Source organism: Bos indicus x Bos taurus, chromosome 10, assembly GCF_003369695.1.
Source record: "Bos indicus x Bos taurus breed Angus x Brahman F1 hybrid chromosome 10, Bos_hybrid_MaternalHap_v2.0, whole genome shotgun sequence".
NCBI classification, from domain to species: Eukaryota; Metazoa; Chordata; class Mammalia; order Artiodactyla; family Bovidae; genus Bos; species Bos indicus x Bos taurus.
The window spans coordinates 16,553,475-16,574,821 of NC_040085.1; the positions used below are offsets into that span (position 1 = coordinate 16,553,475).

At 39.5% G+C, this 21,347-nt stretch overlaps 1 gene segment (V, D, J or C); it reads right to left on the minus strand.

The window, feature by feature from the left end:
• LOC113899945 overlaps window positions 1–21,347 on the minus strand; it is a 1,425,504-nt gene that overhangs the window by 680,084 nt on the left and 724,073 nt on the right. Inside the window, 1 exon segment of the C gene segment in view lies at window positions 18,007–18,180. Coding sequence covers window positions 18,007–18,180 — 174 coding nt within the window.

Below are 21,347 nucleotides of genomic sequence, written 5' to 3' on the forward strand. Positions count from 1 at the left end.
TAAAATGAATTATTTTCAGAGGTTTTCTCCTCCTCTTTGTGCCCAGGATGCTTTCTTTTCTATATGATGTACTGTGTGTACACTTGTTATTAGTTAATTTGAGAATCACTTAGCATGTTGCCTGTTTTATGAAATTCTGGTGTAACAAATGAATTAGACATTCTTCTTACTTTAGATTCAGTCCTTCACATGTGCAAACAGGTAGAATTTGAAAAACATTAGGATCCTCAGTGTGCACTGCTAACAGACTCTTCCTGATTCAATTTATTAATGTATTAGTTGTAGGGAAAAACAGTTAAAGGACACAGTGAGCCAATGGAGCTCCAAGTTCCTAACTCAGTTATTTTTCTTGTGAGATCATCTGCTCATGGTGAATCTCTATTGGTAGAATTAGTGATAGAACTAATAACAGTGCTATTAAACAGCACTCATTAATTCTGTGATTTCTAAAGATACATTTGGTAGAAGGTTTTAAAGCAGGACACATTTGGTATAAAGATAGCACATGATTTTTTTTTTAATTGGTAAGGATTTTTTCTGAACGAAGATGAAAAAACAGGAATGAGAAAAGACTTTCTAAAATCTGTTCACTACATTTGGGTTGGCAAGCACTGTGTTTCCAATGGCCATGGGTTGCTGAAATACCATATGGACTTTTTACACCTTTGTTGGCTTATAGTTATGGAAGATGACATGAATGAGAATACCAGTTGATATCCAAATAACTATTTTTTTTATCCATTTTTCTAAAATTAGGAGAATTCCCTGCCTCATTGAGGGAATGAGTTAAGCACAATTTAAATCTTTAAAAATATCTGGTGCTGACCACTTTATGAGAAACACAATGTATTGGGAATTTTAATGGAAGAAAGAATTTTGTGTTGGAATAAACTAAAGTTTCACAGGAAGACCTTAACAAAGTACTTGGGGACCTATCTCACTAACAATGATAGGAAAGAGGAGTAAAGAGAGGAAAGAAGAAAAAAAAGAGGGAGGGTGGAAGGAAAAGAAAGGGAAATAGAAGGATAGGATTAATGAGTTTATGAATGAATAAGTATTTTCAAATATAACCATCTTCATTGTGAAATGCGTGTGATGTTGACTTTCTCTTCTATTTTTAAAAAAGATATAACTCACCCTTTCAATATTTTATTGCATCCCTAGCAATGAACACCAAAGAATTGATGCTTTTGAACTGTGGTGTTGGAGTAGACTCTTGAGAGTCCCTTGGACTGCAAGGAGATCCAACCAGTCCATCAATCCTAGGTGTTCACTGGTAGGACTAATTCTGAAGCTGAAACTCCAATACTTTGGCCACCTGATGCAAAGAGCTGACTAATTTGAAAAGACCCTGATGCTGGGAAAGATTGAGGGCAGGAGGAGAAGGGGACGACAGAGGATGAGATGGTTGGATGCCATCACTGACTCAATGGACATGGGTTTGAATGGACTCCGGGAGTTGGTAATGGACAGGGAGGCCTGGCGTGCTGCAGTTCATGGGGTCACAAAGAGTCAGACATGACTGAGAGACTGAACTGAACTGAACTGAACTGAACTAGCAATTATTAGTAACGTCAGTCATAAATATTTCTTTACTCAATAAATATTTGTTGAACACTTACTATTTGTTGGGTACTGTGATGATTACTGAGAACTTCAATAAACAAAAGGAATGAAAAGATATGTTTCAGAAAAAGTGAAGTAAGGAAACAGAAAGTGAGCTCAAAGGCTGTGAAGAGGAGGAAATGAGTGAAAACGTGACAGGAGGGATATGCTGATTTTTGGAAAAGGCTACGACACCTCTCATTGTACTTTCCAAGATTGAGTACAAGTATCTGTTCCTTCATCTCTGACTCACAAATCAAAGCAATTTCCAAAGCATAAACACAGCAATATACGTTTAGGTACACATCCTATGCAGCAGGATAGATTTCTCAATCTTTTTGATGATCCAAGAATATTATGTTAGTGATGCCGCTCACATCAAGGGCCAGAATGCCTCCCTATTACTTTCTCTATCTTGTGCTCTAATTTCCTCGATATCTTTTCTCTTGGGGAAAATGTGTGGCTAAAAAGGAGCTAAGGATGTTTCAGAATCCTGCTACAATCAGTAAAAAATATTTCTACTGCTATTTGGATATTTAGAGGACTAGCATGTCTCTTTACAGAATTAAGGATTATTAATTTTCTTGAGTCACAACATATGCCTTTTATTTTAACACTTGACATTTTGCCCTGAAATGTGTGTCACCTTCAGCTATGGGAATTGTGATTCATTCCACTGACTTTCCAGTTGACTCACTATTTCAGGGCTTTCTTCTTACTGTTGCTTCCAGGAAGGCCAGATTGAACTACACATGCTCAGATTTTGGAGCTTGACATTAGCAGATTTAAAAATAAATATAACAGTTGGTCTAAGACATATTAAGACAAAGATAGGCAACTTTAAAATCTCATTGAGGATTAGCTTTCTGAGAGGTACCATAGATCTCAGAATAACTCCCTAAATGGTAACGAGGATTAAGAGGTACATTTAGGGCTTTCTAAAAGACACTGATTTTAAAGCTAAAAAGAAATAAATTTTTGATCGATTTGACAGTGTAAGAGAGGTAGTATGTTAGAATAAAACATACAAGTAAATATGAAAGTCAAAATATCATGTAAGATGTCAAAATAATTCTAGCAAACAAAAATAAAGCTAAGTTAATGGAAAAAATGGTCAAAAGATAGGAACAAGCATATGAACAAGGTTGATGACAGAGTGCCAATATACAGAGAAAACGTTGCTAGAAAGCACTAGGGATCAGTAAGATGTCTATAGATAAAGTGCATTTGGATTGTTAAAATGAAAAAGGCTGGTAATTCTCAATTTTTAGAGGGTGCAAAGTATACCTTCTCACTCCCTGTTGGTTGAAGTATAATCGTTTATACCATTTGAATGGAAAGTTGTCACTTTATCAAAAATTTTTTAAATGTACCTTGTTTTGAAAATAGCCATTCCAGTTCAGAAATTTCATTACAGTAGACATGTCCTCATATATACAAAAGTCAATCTACAAAGTTGTATAAACACAACACTCTTTAGGATAGCACAGTAATAGAAACAAATACTTATTAAGGTAAACATAATTAATAATAGAACGTTTCAGAGTACTACACAGGCATTATAAAGAATGAATTGGACCACTTCCCAGGTGGCACAGTGGTAAAGAATCCTCCTACAATGCAGGAGACAAAGGAGACAAGATTTGATCCCTGGATCAGGAAGATCTTCTGGAGAAGGAAATGGCAACCCACTCCAGTATTCTTCCCTGGAAAATCCCAAGGACAGAGGAGCCTGCCAGGCTACAGTTCTTGAGGTCTCAAAGAGTCGGACCTGAAAGAAAACTTTGGAACAGGAGAATTATTTGTATTTTTCTCACTTTTAGGTTGAGACTAACACACTGGAACCAACATTTTATTGACATGAGAAAGAACCATGAAAAATTGATAATGCTTCTCATTTTATTTCTATGTTGCAATTGGGATTCTTAGTATTCCCATAATTCCCAAAATTCTTCTCAGCCACATCAACCAATGATGCACTTCTTCCTTTTCCTTTTCTTCTTTTCTTTATCCATCTTCCTCCCTTCTCCTTCCCTTCATTTTCCTCATCTCTTACTGCTCTCTGACTCTCCTTCTAGATGAGTCTAGATTTGCTCTTGTGACTGCTCCCCCACTGTGTCCCCCCTTCTTCCCACAAGAGAGATACTGCACAGGTGCAGCCCCATCTGTCCCAGTGTGCCTCTCTCAGGACGCAGTAGTACACAGCGGCATCTCTCAGGGTGACCTGGGGCAGGACCAAGGTGCTAGACTTTCTGTCTGAAGCGATGGTCAGAGAGGCCATGCTGCTGTTCACTGTGCCTCGTAAGCCATGAACGACATACTGTGGACTCTGGGATTTTGCTGATACCAATGTATATACTCATTCTACCAATGGTAGAGTGGTTACAAGGCAGGGTTACATCCTGTCCTTCAGCATAATCCATGGAGCTGGGCTGGGTGGTCTTAGCATCAGTCACAGTCCCTGGGGGGTTAAGAAATCAAATTAGTTCCAGAGTACAAATAAGCGTAATTCTATGGATCAAGTGTATAACTCTCTCATAACTGTCTGGCCCTAACCCCTACTCCTGTGTTTCTATTTATATCTTGGAAAAATATTATTGGTGTTCAATATTGGACTGCAAGAAGATCAAACCAGTTATCCAAAAGGAAATGAGCCCTAAATATTCATTGGAAGGACTGATGCTGAAACTGGAGCTCCAATAATTTGTACACCTGATGAGAAGAGCTGACTCATTGAAAAATACCCTGATGCTGGGAAAAATTGAAGACAAAAGGAAAAGGGGGCGTTAGGGGATGAGGTGGTTAAACAGTGTCACCATCTCAATGGACATTAATTTGAGCATATTCCAGAAGATAATAGTGGACTGAGGAGCCTGGCACACTGCTGTCCATTTGGTCATAAAAGTTGGATACAACTTAGTGACTGAAAAACAACAAAATTATGGAGACCAAAGATACGTGGCAAGAATCAGAGATCCATAGGCTTTGTTCCATGGGTCCTTGGCTCAATAAACCCAGAGATTTCCTACAACCTGCTTACTGCTAAGGACTCTTCTGGAATCATAGCCAAGGTTTAACCTGTCATGTAGAAGTTTGTGTCCCTAGCAAATCCATGATTGGTTCTCAATTCCATCACTATAATGCTGAATAAAGCACAGGGAGAGGAGTAGCGAGCAAATAACTCTTTGTGGTCCTTTGCCCTCAAGTCATCCCTTGTAGACACAGAACACTTACCCAAGGTCAGAAACACTGTTACTCCAGTCACCAGCCCCATACTTCAGGGACAAACCAGGAACATGGGCCCAGAGTTCAGGCTTGGGTCTGATCCTTGGCTTAAGGAGGTTCCAGAGAACAGAGGCAACAGCTGTTAGTAAAGACTTACAACCAGTGCAGATATTGCTGTGTTGTTGCTAGGACCTTCTCAGCCAATGATCAAGCAATCCCTTATCTAGGTCTTCCTCCCCTGTTTTAGTCATGTCCCCAAAAGATGGTGAAACATCCCCAGCTCACAGTGAAATCATCTCTGAAGTTTAATGTCTGCCTCTGGAAAAGGAATACCAATCACAATGATGTGTCTATGCACAACCATTGGTCTTTCATTTGTTTCTTAAGAAATTGGCTGATGCTCCATGAAGCTTGCAGAGCATAATATTTAATCCCAGGAAAATGTACTGAGCTCTGTGTAGTAAGATAATGAAAATTTCCATCCACATTCCAGAAAATGTAAGGAAGATTCAAAAGTAGGCAGTGATGTGCTCTGGGAGATGGAAAAAAATAACGTTGAGACTAAAAGCTACACATCCTGGAGCTTGGAGCTCTTGTAAGTGTTCTTGGAATCATGCATCTATCACCATCTAGGTAGACATTTTTCATGCATCTGTTCTTAATATACTAACTGATTGACATAGATAGAGTTCACCTCATCCTCTTTGAACAGTGGTCCATAATCCTCATATTCCCTATGCCAATGCTTGTGGGTGTTGTATAGCAAGGATGCTAAGGCAGAGGAATAGACAGAAAGGCAGGCAAAGTAGGTGGGGGGTGGGGTGGAGGTGGGTGTGAGTAGTATAAAAAGTCGGAGGAGGGAAAAAAGCGTGTAAGGAATAGAAAAGTGAAGGGATAATCAGAGCAGGGAAATAGGAAAGCAGTGTTTAGGGAGGTACACGGAAAGGGCTTCGGCTATTTGGCTAAGATCCCCTTAATCCTTGACCACACACATTCAACAAGGGATAAAAAGCTCAAGTTGTCTAAAGAAGATGAAAGCACGTCATTTTCCTTTTTTTGGGCACATCAATGGAAAACACATTTCCCTCCCTTTCTCCCAGAAACACTGTTTTCAGATGAATCAGCCTCCTCTTGTGACTGAATAGAAGAACTGCAGAGCTAAACCTGCACCAAAAGTCAGCAAGCAACTTTTTGAAAAGCTCCTCAAATTTGAAGGTAAATGGGCTTCCCAAGTGGTGCGAGTGGTAAAGAACTCACCTGCCAATGCAGGAGACTTAAGAGACCCATGTTCAATCCCTGGTTCAGGAAGATCCCCTAGAGAAGGGCTTAGCAACCCACTTCAGTATTCTTGCCTGGGGAGCCTGGTGGGCTACAGTCCATGACTCCCAGAGTTAGACACGATTGAAGCAACTTACCACACAGTACACACAACTTACTTGTAATACTTCTATACTCCTCTGTATTTTCTTGGTCCTAAATATCCCATAGAAGATTTTAATTATCTTTGCTTTCAGTTCAGTTCAGTTCAGTTGCTCAGTCATGTCCAACTCTGCGACCCCATGAACCGCAGCACACCAGGCCTCTGCAGTCATACGATTCTCATTTGTTGATCTCTTTTTCATTTGTCTCTAACCTTCCTATATTTAAAATTTACTTCAAAGCCCATGTAATTCAATATTTATAAGAGTTTGATACATAGTAGGCACTCAAGAATTACATGGTTTCTGAGTGAGCCGATGAATCATTATTCATGAATTTGATGAGAAATTGCGTTAAACAACCATTTAAATTACTCTGAAAACAATCTTCCAACTTTGTGGGATGCATGCCAAATAAAAGACTCCAATAGTATAAACAGAGGGTTATTATTGTGAAGAATGAACAATAGACTATAAACAATAAATCCAAGTCTAGCATGGAGGAAAATTGTACTGAAGACATAGGAGTAATGTTACACTAATCATGCTTTGTTCATTTAACAAATATTCATAAATACTCGCTGGAAGTGTTGTTCAGACTCTAAGTCATGTCTAACTCTTTGCAACCCCATGAACCGCAGCACACCACAATTTCTTGTTCTTCTCTATCTCCAAGAGTTTTTTCAAGCCCATTTCCATTGTGTGGATGCTGTCATCCAATCATCTCATCCTCTGTCACCCCCTTCTCCTCCTGCCCTCAATCTTTCCCAGCATCAGGGTCTTTTCCAATGAGTCGGCTCTTCACATCAAGTGGCCAAAGTATTGGAACTTCAGCTTCAGCATCAGTCTTTCTGATGAATATTCTGGGTTGATTTCCTTTAGGATTGACCCGTTTGATCTCTTTGCTGTCCAAGAAACTCTCAAAGGTCCTCTGCAGCACCACAATAAGAAAGCCTTAATTGTTCGGCACTCGGCCTTCTTTAGGGTCCAACTCTCACATCAGTATGACTACTGGAAAACCATAGCTTCAACTCTGTGGAGCTTTGTTGGCAAAGTGATGTCTCTGCTTTTTAATATGCTGTCTAGGTTTGTCATAGCTTTCCTTCCAAGGATCAAGTGTCTTTTAATACCATGGTTGCAGACATCTTCTGCAGTGATTTTGGAGCCAAAGAAAATAAAGTCTGTCACTGCTTCCACTTTTCCCCCATCTATTTGCATTAAGTGTTGGGACCCCCGATGCCACGATCTTAGTTTTTTAAAATTTGAGTTTGTCAGTGTTCTCCTTTACTCTCATCAAGAAGCTCTTTAGTTACTCTTCTCTTTCTGCCATTAGAGTGGTATCATCTGCATGTGTGAGGTTGTTGGTATTTCTCCTGACAGTCTTGATTCCAGCTTGTGATTCATCCAACCCAGCATTTCACATGATGTACTCTGAATATAATTTAAATAAGCAGGGTGACAGTACACAGCCTTGATGTATTCCTTTCCCAATTTTGAATCAGTTTGTTGTTCCATCCATGTCTGGTTCTAACTGTTGCTTCTTGACCTGCATACAGGTTTCTCAGGAGGCAGGTAAGGTGGTCTGGTATTCCTATCTATTTAAGAATTTTCCAGTTTCTTCCGATCGATCCACACAGTCAAAGGCTTTAGCATAGTCAACGAAGTAGAAGTAGATGTTTTCTGGAATTCACTTGCTTTTTCTATGATCGAGTGAATGGTCAAGTGGTTTTCCCTACTTTCTTCAGCTTAAGCCTGAATTTTGCAATAATGAGCTCATGATCTGAGCCACAGTCAGCTCCAGATCTTGTTTTTGCTGACTGTGTAGAGTTTCTCTATCTTTGGCTGCAAAGTATATAATCAATTTGATTTCTGTATTAACCCTCTGGTGATATTCATGTGTAGGGTGGGCTCTTGTGTTGTTGGAAGAGGGTGTTTTCTATGACCAGTGTGTTTTCTTGGCAAAACTCTATGACCAGTGTATTTTCTTGGCCTTTCCCTGCTTCATTTTGTACTCCAAGGCCAAACTTGCCTGTTATTCCGGTATCTCTTGACTTCCTGTTTCCATTCCAATCCCCTATCATGAAAAGGACATCTATTTTTGGTGGTATTTCTAGAAGGTCTTGTAGATCTTCATAGAACTGTTCTTCATAGATCCGTTTAGGTTCCAGTTTAAACCCATCATGTCACCATCACTGAAACATCCAGTCACCCTGTTCTGGGTCAAGTGCTTCCTCATACCCAAATCTTCTCCAAGGAGCCTTCTAAATGGTACACTCAGGATGACAATAAAAGTTTAAGATGCTTTTCACAGTTAGGAAAGTTATGTCTCATTTCTCAAAGATTAAAAAATTGGAACAGTAAAATCTGTCTCATAGGGTTTTAATATTTAACTTAGATAATGAATCCGAAATGTATCCTACAGTGCCTGACATATAGTAAGCTCAATAAATACCAACTTTCTATGTTCTACTAAAACCTCCTTTCCATAAATGTCCAGGTCTGTGACCTGATTTTTCACCTCCACATCAGTTTAGTAACGGACGCTTCTAGGAAATTTATTTAATCACTTGTTTTCCTGGAGATAGTCATTAATTTTCCTTATTCTTTTGGTGTGATAGCCAGCTAGCTACATTGATACACTCAGGGTGCTGAAAAGACACAGATGGAATGGGTGAGGTTTGACTTTGATTTCCATAAAAATAGTGAAATCAAGGACACCTTGAATGTTTACTAGCTGCTGCTGCTGCTGCTAAATCACTTTGGTCGTGTCCGACTCTGTGCGACCCCATAGACGGCAGCCCACCAGGCTCCCCCGTCCCTGGGATTCTCCAGGCAAGAACACTGGAGTGGGTTGACATTTCCTTCTCCAATGCATGAAAGTGAAAAGTGAAAGGGAAGTCACTCAGTCGTGTCCGACTCTTAGCGACCCCATGGACTGCAGCCTACCAGGCTTCTCCGTCCATTCCTAATAATGCCAAATGTCAATGGGTTAGTACCTTGCTAATACATGAGTGCATGCGTGCTAAGTCACTTCAGTCATGAAGCGACTCTATGGACTCTTTCTGACCCTGTGGACTGTAGCCTGCCAGGTTCCTCTGTCCATGGGATTCTCCAGGCAAGAATACTGATGTGGGCTGCCATACCCTCTCCAGGGGGTCTTCCCGACCCAAGGATCGAACCTGAGACTCCTGCGGCTCCTGCATTGCAGGCGGGTTCTTTACTGCTGAGCCACCAGGGGAGTCCTAATACTATATACCAAAGGTCAAAAGTCACATTTTTATCCCAGAGAGATGAAAAAGACCAATAACACATTTCTCATCTATGGTCTATTAAGAGAAGGGTTACCCATGGTCGGAAATCATGCTTGTTTCACAAACGTGTTCTTACTTAAATATTTCAGGAGCAGTAAAGGAAGACTAGAATGAAAGCACCTGAAATTTCAGTTTTAGTTCTTGTTACCTTATAATTAGTAGGAGGTCCTCATGTATCACTTTAGTTTTTATTGGAGTATTATATTCATGTAAGAAAATGTAATATAAGGGTATAGCCTGGTAAATTTTCATGAAACCAACACTCTTATAACCAGCACTCAGATCAAGAAACAGAGCATTACCAGCCCTTCAGTGCTCTCTTTATGATATTGCCCCACATATAACAATATTCTGATTTCTGCCAGTGTAAATTAGCTATGTCAGCTTATGTATCCTATAGGAATGACATGTTTATTGACTATCTGAATATCTTCTGTTGTCAAAAACCTACTTTAGACTTTTGTCTTTTCTATCAATTTGTTTGTTTCCTTGTTGATTTGAAAGAGATATTTTTAAATTAAAATGATCCCTTTGATGATGTATGTTATTGATATTTGATAATATATTTTGATAATCAATATTAAATTTCACAAGATAATAATACTGTAAATATATTCACTAGTTATCCTTTAATAGATTTTCTAGTTATATTTTTAACTTTTGAAATAATTTTAATATAGATCAGTTTTTTAATGAAGCATAGTTGGTTTACAATGTTGTGCCCATCTCTGCTGTACAGAAAAGTGACAAAAAAATGAATGTATATATGAATATAGATTCATTTTGATGCTTAGCGATACTTGTGTCTTGCTTAAGAAATGGGTATCTAACACAAAGTAATGAACAAGTTCTGAATTTTTTCTATTAACTTCATGCATTATTCTTACATTCAGATCTGCATTCTGACTGCTATTTATAAATCTTTTATCCTTGGCACATGGATGCAAATGTTTTCCAATTTTTAGTGTAATACCTTTCCAGTATCAATTTTATCACAAAATTTTACTTTGTCACCCTCCTCATCTGGTCATGTCATTCTCCTTTATTTCAGGTTTACTTCTATTTTTAGAATTTTTCTTTACCTTTTATAGTTATCGTGTATTTATTCCATGGGTGATGTAGTTTTCTGAGTTTTTGTTCTAACTACTAAAATGAATTATTTTCTGAAGTTTTCTCATCATCTTTGTGCCCAGGATGCTTCTTCTCTATGTTCTGCATTGTGTATACACTTGTTACTAGTTTATTTAAAAATCACTTAGTGTGTTGCCAGTTTTATGCAATTCTGGTGTAATGAACAAATTAGATATTCTTCTAACTTTAGATTCAGTCTCTCAGATGTGCAAACAGCTAGAATTTGTGAAACATTAGAATCCTCAGTGTGCACTGCCAACAATCTCTTCCTGATTCAATTTATTAATGTGTTAGCTACAGGGAAAAACAGTTAAAAGACACAGTGTGCCAATGGAGCTCCAAGTTACTAACTCCTATTATTTTTCTCATGAGATCATATACTCATGAATCTCTATTGGTAGAATTAGTGATAGAACTAACAACAGTTCTATTAAACAGCACTCATTAATTCTGTAATTTCTAAAGATAAGTTCAGTAGAATGTTTTAAAGCAGGACACGTTTGGTATAAGAATGGCACTTGATTTTTTTTCTTTTTGGTAAGGATTATTTCTGAACAGAGATGAAAAAATAGAAATCAAAAAATGCTTTTTAAAATCTGTTCACTACTTTTGGGTTGGCAAGCACTGTGCTTCCTTGGGCATCAGTTCAGTTCAGTTCAATTCAGTCGCTCAGTCATGTTGAACCCTATGAGACCCCATGAATTGCAGCATGCCAGGCCTTCCTGTACATCACCAACTCTCGGAGTTCACTCAAACTCATGTCCATCGAGTCGGTGATGCCATCCAGCGATCACATCCTCTGTCGTCCCCTTCTCCTCCTGCCCCAGAGTCTTTTCCAATGAGTCAACTCTTCACATGAGGTGGCCAAAGTACTGGAGTTTCAGCTTTAGCATCATTCCTTCCAAAGAATACCCAGGACTGATCTCCTTCGGAATGGACTAGCTGGATCTCCTTGCAGTCCAAAGGACTCTCAAGAGTCTTCTCCAACACCACAGTTCAAAAGCATCAATTCTTCAGTGCTCAGCTTTCTTCACAGTCCAACTCTCACATCCATACATGACCACTGGAAAAACCACAGCCTTGATTGACAGACCTTTGTTGACAAAGTAATGTCTCTGCTTTTGTTTTTTTTTTTTTTTTTTGTCTCTGCTTTTGAATATGCTATCTAGGTTGGTCATAACTTTCCTTCCAAGGAGTAAGCGTCTTTTAATTTCATGGCTGCAATCACCATCTGAAGCGATTTTGGAGCCCCCCAAAATGAAGTCTGACACTGTTTCCCCATCTATTTTCCATGAAATTATGGGACCAGATGCCATCATCTTAGTTTCTGAATGTTGAGCTTTAAGCCAACTTTTTCACTTTCACTTTTTCACTTTCATCAAGAGGCTTTTTAGTTCCTCTTCACTTTCTGCCATAAGGGTGGTGTCATCTGCATATCTGAGGTTATTGATATTTCTCCTGGCAATCTTGATTCCAGCTTGTGTTTCATCCAGTCCAGCGTTTCTCACGATGTACTCTGCATATAAGTTAAATAAGCAGGGTAAAAATATACAGCCTTGACACAATAGTAGGATGCAAATTCTATTCAAGGTCCCATAGACTATAAACTAGGAGACACTGGTACACATCCAGGGACATAAAACAAGGTGTAAATTTCATGGTCTAAAGGTATTGAAATCCTACAGTCTGTTTTCTAATCACCTTGGAATTATGTTAGAAATCACTATCAAAAGGTATTTGAAAATAACCACATATTTTCCAGTGCAATGTGACATTTACTAAGAGAGATATTTGACTTAGCCTGACCATCTTTTTATATGCTTATTTCCTTACCACATAGCTCTCCGATGAAGTGTCTGTGTAAATCTATCGTCCAGTTTTCAACTGGATTGTTTTCTTCCTGCTGAGTCTAGAGGGTTCATTGTTTTCTGAACACAATCTTTTCATGAAAATGTATTTTGCAAATATTTCCTGTCATTCTGTGGTTTATCTTTTTCCTTCTTTTAACAGTGTCTTTTCACAGAGCAAACAATTTTAATTTTGATGAAATCTAAGTTTGTTCATGGATCGTGCTCTTGGTGTCATGTCAAAATTCTTTTTGTCTAGCCCTAGATCATGAAGATATTCTCTTATGTTTTTCCTAAAAGATTTGGCAATTTTACATCTTACACTTGGATGTATGGTTCATTTTGAGGCTGTACCCACATTTTTTTATAAGGTGTGATATTTAGGCCGAGTTTCAATTATTTCCCAAGAATATCCAACTGTCCCAACATCATTTGCTCATAAGACTGTGTTGACTCTATTGAATTGTCTTTGCACTTTGTCAAAAAAAAAAAAAAAATCTTCCCTACTTGTGTAAATTTACTTCTATACACTTAGTGACATAAACTTGTTAATTATATTCTTTTATTACCCTTTTAACATTATAGAAATTGGAGAATAACTTTCTTTTTAGTTACATATATTTATAATTTGTTTTTTTTCTTTTTCCCTTGATAATTCTACCTAGAAATATTTCAATCTTATTGATCATTTTAACAAAATTAACTTTGTATTTCATTGCTATTCCCATAGCTTTCTTTGTATTTCACCAATCCAACATTTTAGTATTTACTTCTTTCAGTTTATGTTGGGTTTAATTCGCTTTTCTATCATCTTTCGCTGAAAGCCTACATGATAGTTTTTCAACCTTTTTTCTTTAGTTAAATAAGCATTTTAAAAGATAAATTTCCTTTTATGTATTATTTTACCTGCATCTCCTACATATTTATATAATGTGCTTTCACAATATTTACTTTCAAAATACTTTCTAAAGTCATAGTAATTGTTTCTTTAACCTATGGTTATTTTTAAGGTAGTGCATATATTCCAAATATTTGAGAGTTTCTACAGACATCTCTTTGTACTAGATATTCTGTATCATCTCCATTTTGAAGAATAAATTCTATATAATTTCAGTTTTCTTAAATATATTAAGATTTTTATGACCAAAGAGATGTGTGTACTTGTGTGCATGTGTATTTCATCTACACAGCAGGGTGTGGCTGCAGCTCAGCTGCAGGTTTGGGTACAGATTGCAGGGGAGCAGCCGGCACTTGCTGCACAGATGTAGGTGGCTGAGTCGCCAGGCTGGGAAGTTGTGATGTGCAATGAGAGCTGTTTGGCACTCTTACTGAGGGAAACTGTGAAACTTCCATCTTCCATTTCATTCATAACTGAACGTATGGCTATCAGGAATGCAGGTCCTTTACCAGGATATTGCCAGTGCCACAGGAGATAGTCAAACACACCCTTCTCATAACTACAGTTCAGAATGGAAATCTCTCCTTCCTGGACTGTCAAAGATTGAGGGCTCTGTTTCACCTGCTCTTGATCACTTTTTTCCTTCTGTTGTCCACTCACCCCTACTTAAAGAGATTAAAAAGTCATTAGTTCCACAGACATCTATTTCTTTCTTGGAGTTTCTGTCTGCATGAACTTGTTTGTAATCCAGTTTTCTCAGTCCACCTAATTGATGAGATATCCTAGGTTTTCTCCTCCACAACTCAGCCTAGTTGAAGCTACAGAAGCTAAAATGATGCTCCCGGTACCTTGTCCATTGTTTCTGGTGCCAGTGGTCAGTGGCAACTCAAGTTCCTCTTCTGCTCTTCTCAGCCAGCTAGAACTCTAAGTTCATATCTGCTTTAATTCTTTCAGTAGGCCCCACCCTCTCACAAACTGGATAATATCTTTATTGGAATGATTTCATTTAATTCCTTTCACTTTTTAACATTTTTGAGTTCACCATGTGTACTTAGTCACTCAGTCAGTCCAACTCTTTGAGACCCCATGGACTGGAGCCCGCCAGGCTCCTCTGTCCATGAGATTTCCCAGTGTTTCCCAAGAATACTGGAATGGGTTACCATTTCCTCCTCCAGAAGATCTTGCCAACCCTGGGATCAAACCCATGTCTTCGGCATCTCCTCCTTTGGTTGGCAAATTCTTTACCACTGGGAAGCTGTGGTCAAATATTTATTTTAATTCTATCCTCTTATCAACTACTCTGCCAGTTCCCGGTTAGAAGTTTCTAGTGCATAAGGAGATACATGTTGAGAAGGAAAGATAAAGACCAAACTCCATAATCTGTAGGGCCAAAAGGTGTCTGTGGTTAAAACTGTACTGATAAAGGTGAGTAACATTAAGCGCTGCAGGTGCCCTGTGGTGGCCTCACGGTGTGACTGTGGCTGGAGGAGGGGCTGAGCCCCATGGAGGGTTTGTGTAGAGGCTGCAGGTACCTGGGGAGCACTGTGCTGAACAGCACAGAAGTAAGTGCCTGAGTCTGTGGTCTGTGAAGAGGAAATGTGCAGTGAGCTGCGGCCTTCTTTAGGAACTGTCGTGGCATGTAATCTTCCATCCTGCTTTGTCCCTGAAGGAATGTGAAACAGGTGGATGATGTGGCCCCCAGGTTTCTGAAGATACCAATTCACACTCTGTGAGTAAGTGGAAAAATTACACCGAAGTGTGTAGCTGGCTCCCTCCTGGAGACTCAGGGCTGGGGGACTCTGCTCCACATCCACTCCTCACACATCTGATGAGGAAAGAGAAACAGTCACTGGTGAGGGTCACTGTAACTCCTACTAAACCCTGAAAGTGCCCTCCCCATCCCCATAGATGATGAGAAGGATAAAAAGTCTGCAGGACTTGTCAGCTCCTCTCCCTCCCCCAACAATAGAGCAGTGCCTCATTCCTTCAGATTCCTTGTGGGTCAGCCCCAACTCACAGCAAACCTGGGCAAACAAAAGCCCCAGCACAGTGCCTGCTAGCCTCTTCATGATGATTCCTCTTCTTGTTGGGACATTTTCACTGCAAGATACTTGACTAAACCCTGAGGGAGTGAGTGTCATAAGTCATTCCTGCTCCTGCAGCCAATCAGCTTACCCAACAAATCCTGCTCAGGTGACACTGACAGGACGCCCCACCCTCCCACTGCAACCAACTCAGAATGTGCGGGCAGGGGTAGAGTGAGAGAAGGAAATAGGTCATTATTTTATGACTTAAGGGATACTTTCTGAGAACATTTTGGAGAAGGCAGACCTTGATTAGGAATTTGGGAGAATTTTATGGGAAAGAAAGCGAAAATTAATTATATAGCCCCATCCTTCTCTCACATGGCATGGATGCAGTAGATTCTTCCTTAATGAAATACTGTTTCTTACAAATGCTGAGGATGAAGCTTTTGCTTCTCTTATGCATTTACTTGTGGTTCTGAAGGCTGCCTATGAAATCAGCATGATCAGAAGTTGCTTCTATTGGCTGGAACACTTTGCTCTATTAAACAGTATTATTTTTAAAATTTGTTTTTTTTTAATTAATTTATTTCTAATTGGAGGATAATTGCTTTACAATATTGTGTTGGCTTTTGCCATACAATGATGTGAATCAAAGTATACATATGTCCCCTCCTTTTGAGTCTTCCCCCCATTCCTCTAGGTTGTCACAGAGCTCCGTGTTGAGCTCCCTGCTTCATACAGCAACTTCTCACTAGCTATCTCTTTTACATATGGTAAAGCATATATTTCAATGCCTCTCTCTCAATTTTTCTCACTCTCCCTCCCCTACTGTGTCCAAAGTCTGTTCTCTATGTCTGTGTCTCTATTTTTGCCCCACAAATAGGGTCCATCAACAGATGAACAGATAAAGAATTTGCCATACTTATATACAAAGGAATATTTCTCAGCCATAAAAAAAAAAAAAAGCATTTGAGACAGTTCTAGTGAGGTGGAGAGCCTAGAGCCTGTTAAACAGAGTGATGTAAGTCAGAAAGAGAAAAAAAAATTATATATTAGTGCATATATATGGATGCTATAAAAACGGTACTGATGACTTTAAAAGTTATATATATTTATTTTAGACTCAGCCTGCATTGAGAGCAATATTAGTTATCTTAACCACCAGGTGGACATCGAAAATTGAATTGTAATAGTTTTATTTTTATTAAAGTGAAAGTGAATAAATTATTTTTTTAAATTTCTATTGTAAATACATTTTTAAACTGTTGATTACTAGTTTTGTATTATGCTTTTTAATTTTAGTAGGCTATTTTAGAGAAAAATAAGTGCTTTTGAAACCATATGATGATAATTTTAGTTTGTGCTCTTATCTCAGACTCTATAAATAATATCAATTCTCTATCAGTAGATTTGGGGGTAAAAGGGATGGAAGATGAAGACCTGTATATTTTCACTGCAGTGAAAGTAAAGTGATCTGCAGACACTAACGTTCAGATGGACAGTTCAAGAATGGTTCAGTAGTAGCAGCACGTAGGCCTAGTTGCTCCAAGGCATGTGGGATCTTAGTTCTCCAACCAGGGACCGAACCTATGTCCCCTGCATTGGCAGGCAGATTCTTTACCACTGAGCCACCGGGGTAAGCCCCATGTGTTGCTTGCATGCCTGCATGCTAAGTCACTTCAGTCATGTCCGATTCTTTGCAACTCCAAAGACTGTAGTCTGCCAGGCTCCCCTGTCCATGGGATTCTCCAGAGAAGAATACTGGAATGGATTGCCATCCCCTCCTCCAAGGGATCTTCCTGAACCAAGGATTGAACCCGGGTCTCTTGCAGCTCCTGCATTGCAGGTGGACTCTTTACTGCTAAGCCACGGTGGAACCCCCATGTGCTGCTTAGGGATTATCAAATTGATGAAAATGCCTTATAAAGGCAGGGTTTCCAGACCTGCCTAGGAAGTGAAAAATTATTATTCACTTAATTTTTGTTTCTTTCAAAAAACTTCTTCATGGGAAATATGAATGTTCTAGACTAGCAACAATAACATTTCAGATCTTTCTCAGAGAGAGTAATTTGTTTCTGGTAAGTGGAACAACTGTAACACATCAGAGTCTAGACTTGGCCTTGGAGCCAAATGAGAGAAGCCTTTGGTACAAGGAGAATTATTTGTATGTTTCCCACTTCTTATGTTGGGACTAGCACACTGAAACCAACATTTGATTGACATGAGGAGGAGCCATAAAAATTATTAATACCTCTTACTTTATTGCTATGTTAAAATTATGATTCTGACATGCCTCAAAATTCTTCTCAGATTCATCAGTAAACTAGGTGCTTATTCCTTGTCCTTTTTCTCTTCTTTTCTTTATGCATCTTCTTCCCTTTCCTTTCCCTTCATTTTCCTCATCTCTTACTGCTCTCTGACTCTCCTTCTAGATGACTCTAGATTTGCTTCTGTGACTGCTCTCCCCACTCTGTCCCCACTTCTTCCCACCAGAGATGCTGCACAGGTGCAGCCCCGTCTGTCCCAGTGTGCCTCTCTCAGGATGCAGTAGTACACAGCGGCGTCTCTCAGGGTGACCTGGGGCAGGACCAAGGTGCTGGACTTTCTGTCTGAAGCTATGGTCAGAGAGGCCATGCTTCTGTTCACTGTGCCTCGTAAGCCATGAATGACATACTGTGGACTCTGATTGGGATTTTGCCGATACCAATGTATATAGTCCTTTCCACCAATGATAGAGTGGTTACAAGGCAGGTTTGCATCCTCTCCTTCAGCACAATCCATGGAGCTGGGCTGGGTGGTCTTAGCATCAATCACAGTCCCTAAAGGGTCAAGAAAATAAAATTATCCCCTGACAACAAATCAGTGTAATTCTGTGGATCAAGGGCACAACACTCCCCAAACTGTCTGGACCTACCCCCTACTCCAGTGTTTTTATCTATGTCCTGAGAAATATTATTGGTGCTTATTTTATAGGGACCAAAGACACACGGCAAGAATCTGAGAACTCTATAGGCTTTATCCCGGGGTCCTTGGCTCAATAACCCCAGAGAGTTCTTCCAACCTGCTTACTGCTAAGGTCTCTTCCACATCATGGCTATGAATTAACCTGTCATGTAGAAGTTTGTACTCCCTACCAAATGCATAGATCTGTTCTCAATTCTATTGCTATAATGCTGAATAAAACACAGGGAGAGGAGTAGAGAGCAAATGACCCTTACAGTTCCTTGGCCTCAAAGTCATCCCTTGTAGACACAGAACACTTACCAAGGTCAGAAAAACATTTACTCCAATCACCAGCCTCATATTTCAAGGACAAATCAGGATTGTGGGCTCAGAGCTCACACTTGTGTCTGCTTCTAGGCTTGTTTCCAGAGAACAGAAACAACTGCTGCTGTTAGAGACTTACAACCAGTGCAGGTATCTGTTGCAGTGTGTTGTTGCCAGGATCTGTTAGCCAATGATCAAGCAGTTCCTTGTCTAGGTCTTCCTGCCCTATTTTAGTCCCCCAGAGAAGGAGAGATATCCCCAACTCACAGGGTGTGTGCTGCCATCCTCTGTGAAGTTTAAAGTCTGGCTCTGGAAAAGGAACACTGATCATGATGGTGTGCCTATCCAGAACCATTGCTCTTTCTTTTCTTCTTTAAATACATTTTCTAATGTTCCATGAAGCTTGTGGAAAACATTGTTTAATCCCAGAAAACTGTACTGAGCTGTGCATTGTAAAGAGATAAAAATTCTCATCTGTGGGGAGCGAGCTCTGCCCGTGGCAAAGGTTATGAGGAAGGAGGCTTGGCATACGCAAAGGCGGGATCAAGCCTCAGGAGTCTCCCTGGAATTTCTCGAGCATCTACCCCCAAAACCAGAGTCTGCCTATTTTCTGCTTTGTGCTTTCACCTACACCTCTGACTTTACAGGGGGCTGTCTCCCACTACCTCTCTCTGAAAAAAGAGTTAGCTTACAGCTCCAGTTAATAATTCCTGGGTGTGACAGTGTTTAACCTACAGACTCCTTTGGAAATCTTCTAGCCTGCCTGAATAGGTTTTTCCAGCCACATGTGATTGTTCAGAGCCTCCCAACTGTGAGAGGCAGGAGATGTTCTAAACTGTCTAAACACAGATTCCTTTGAGTAGTTAAAAGATTGATTAGAAATTGTATTGGTGAAGGGTTTTTCACTTATTGGGCCAATGTTTGCTGCTAAGTCTCCATACTCCTTACCTACTGTGTCCTTGGCAGTGTATTGATTGATATAATGGGTGTATAGAAATGTAAGTAGTAGCCTCAATGTTTTTAACCTTGGATCCTTGAGTTAATTCTTTTTTTTTTTAAATTTTATTTTATTTTTAAACTTTACATAATTGTATTAGTTTTGCCAAATATCAAAATGAATCCGCCACAGGCATACATGTGTTCCCCATCCTGAACCCTTCTCCCTCCTCCCTCCCCACACCATCCCTCTGGGTCGTCCCAGTGCACCAGCCCCAAGCATCCAGTATCGCGCATCGAACCTGGACTGGCAACTCGTTTCTTACATGATATTCTACATGTTTCAATGTCACTCTCCCAAATCTTCCCACCCTCTCCCTCTCCCACAGAGTCCATAGGACTGTTCTATACATCAGTGTCTCTTTTGCTATCTCGTACACCAGGTTATTGTTACCATCTTTCTACATTCCATATATATGCGTTAGTATACTGTATTTATGTTTTTCCTTCTGGCTTACTTCACTCTGTATAATAGGCTCCAGTTTCATCCACCTCATTAGAACTGATTCAAATGTATTCTTTTTAATGGCTGAGTAATACTCCATTGTGTATATGTACCACTGCTTTCTTATCCATTCATCTGCTGATGGACATCTAGGTTGCTTCCATGTCCTGGCTATTATAAACAGTGCTGTGATGAACATTGGGGTACACGTGTCTCTTTCCCTTCCGGTTTCCTCAGTGTGTATGCCCAGCAGTGGGATTGCTGGATCATAAGGCAGTTCTATTTCCAGTTTTTTAAGGAATCTCCACACTGTTCTCCATAGTGGCTCTACTAGTTTGCATTCCCACCAACAGTGTAAGAGGGTTCCCTTTTCTCCACACCCTCTCCAGCATTTATTATTTGTAGACTTTTGGATCGCAGCCATTCTGACTGGTGTGAAATGGTACCTCATAGTGGTTTTGATTTGCATTTCTCTGATAATGAGTGATGTTGAGCATCTTTTCATGTGTTTGTTAGCCATCTGTATGTCTTCTTTGGAGAAATGTCTATTTAGTTCTTTGGCCCATTTTTTGATTGGGCCGTTTATTTTTCTGGAGTTGAGCTGTAGGAGTTGCTTGTATATTTTTGAGATTAGTTGTTTGTACGTTGCTTCATTTGCAATTATTTTCTCCCATTCTGAAGGCTGTCTTTTCACCTTGCTAATAGTTTCCTTTGATGTGCAGAAGCTTTTAAGGTTAATAGGTCCCATTTGTTTATTTTTGCTTTTATTTCCACTATTCTGGGAGGTGGGTCATAGAGGATCCTGCTGTGATGTATGTCAGAGAATGTTTTGCCTATGTTCTCCTCTAGGAGTTTTATAGTTTCTGGTCTTACGTTGAGATCTTTAATCCATTTTGAGTTTATTTTTGTGTATGGTGTTAGAAAGTGGTCTAGTTTCATTCTTTTACAAGTGGTTGAGCAGATTTCCCAGCACCACTTGTTAAAGAGATTGTCTTTAATCCATTGTATATTCTTGCCTCCTTTGTCAAAGATAAGGTGTCCATATGTGCGTGGATTTATCTCTGGGCTGTCTATTTTATTCCATTGATCTATATTTCTGTCTTTGTGCCAGTACCATACTGTCTTGATGACTGTGGCTTTGTAGTAGAGCCTGAAGTCAGGTAGGTTGATTCCTCCA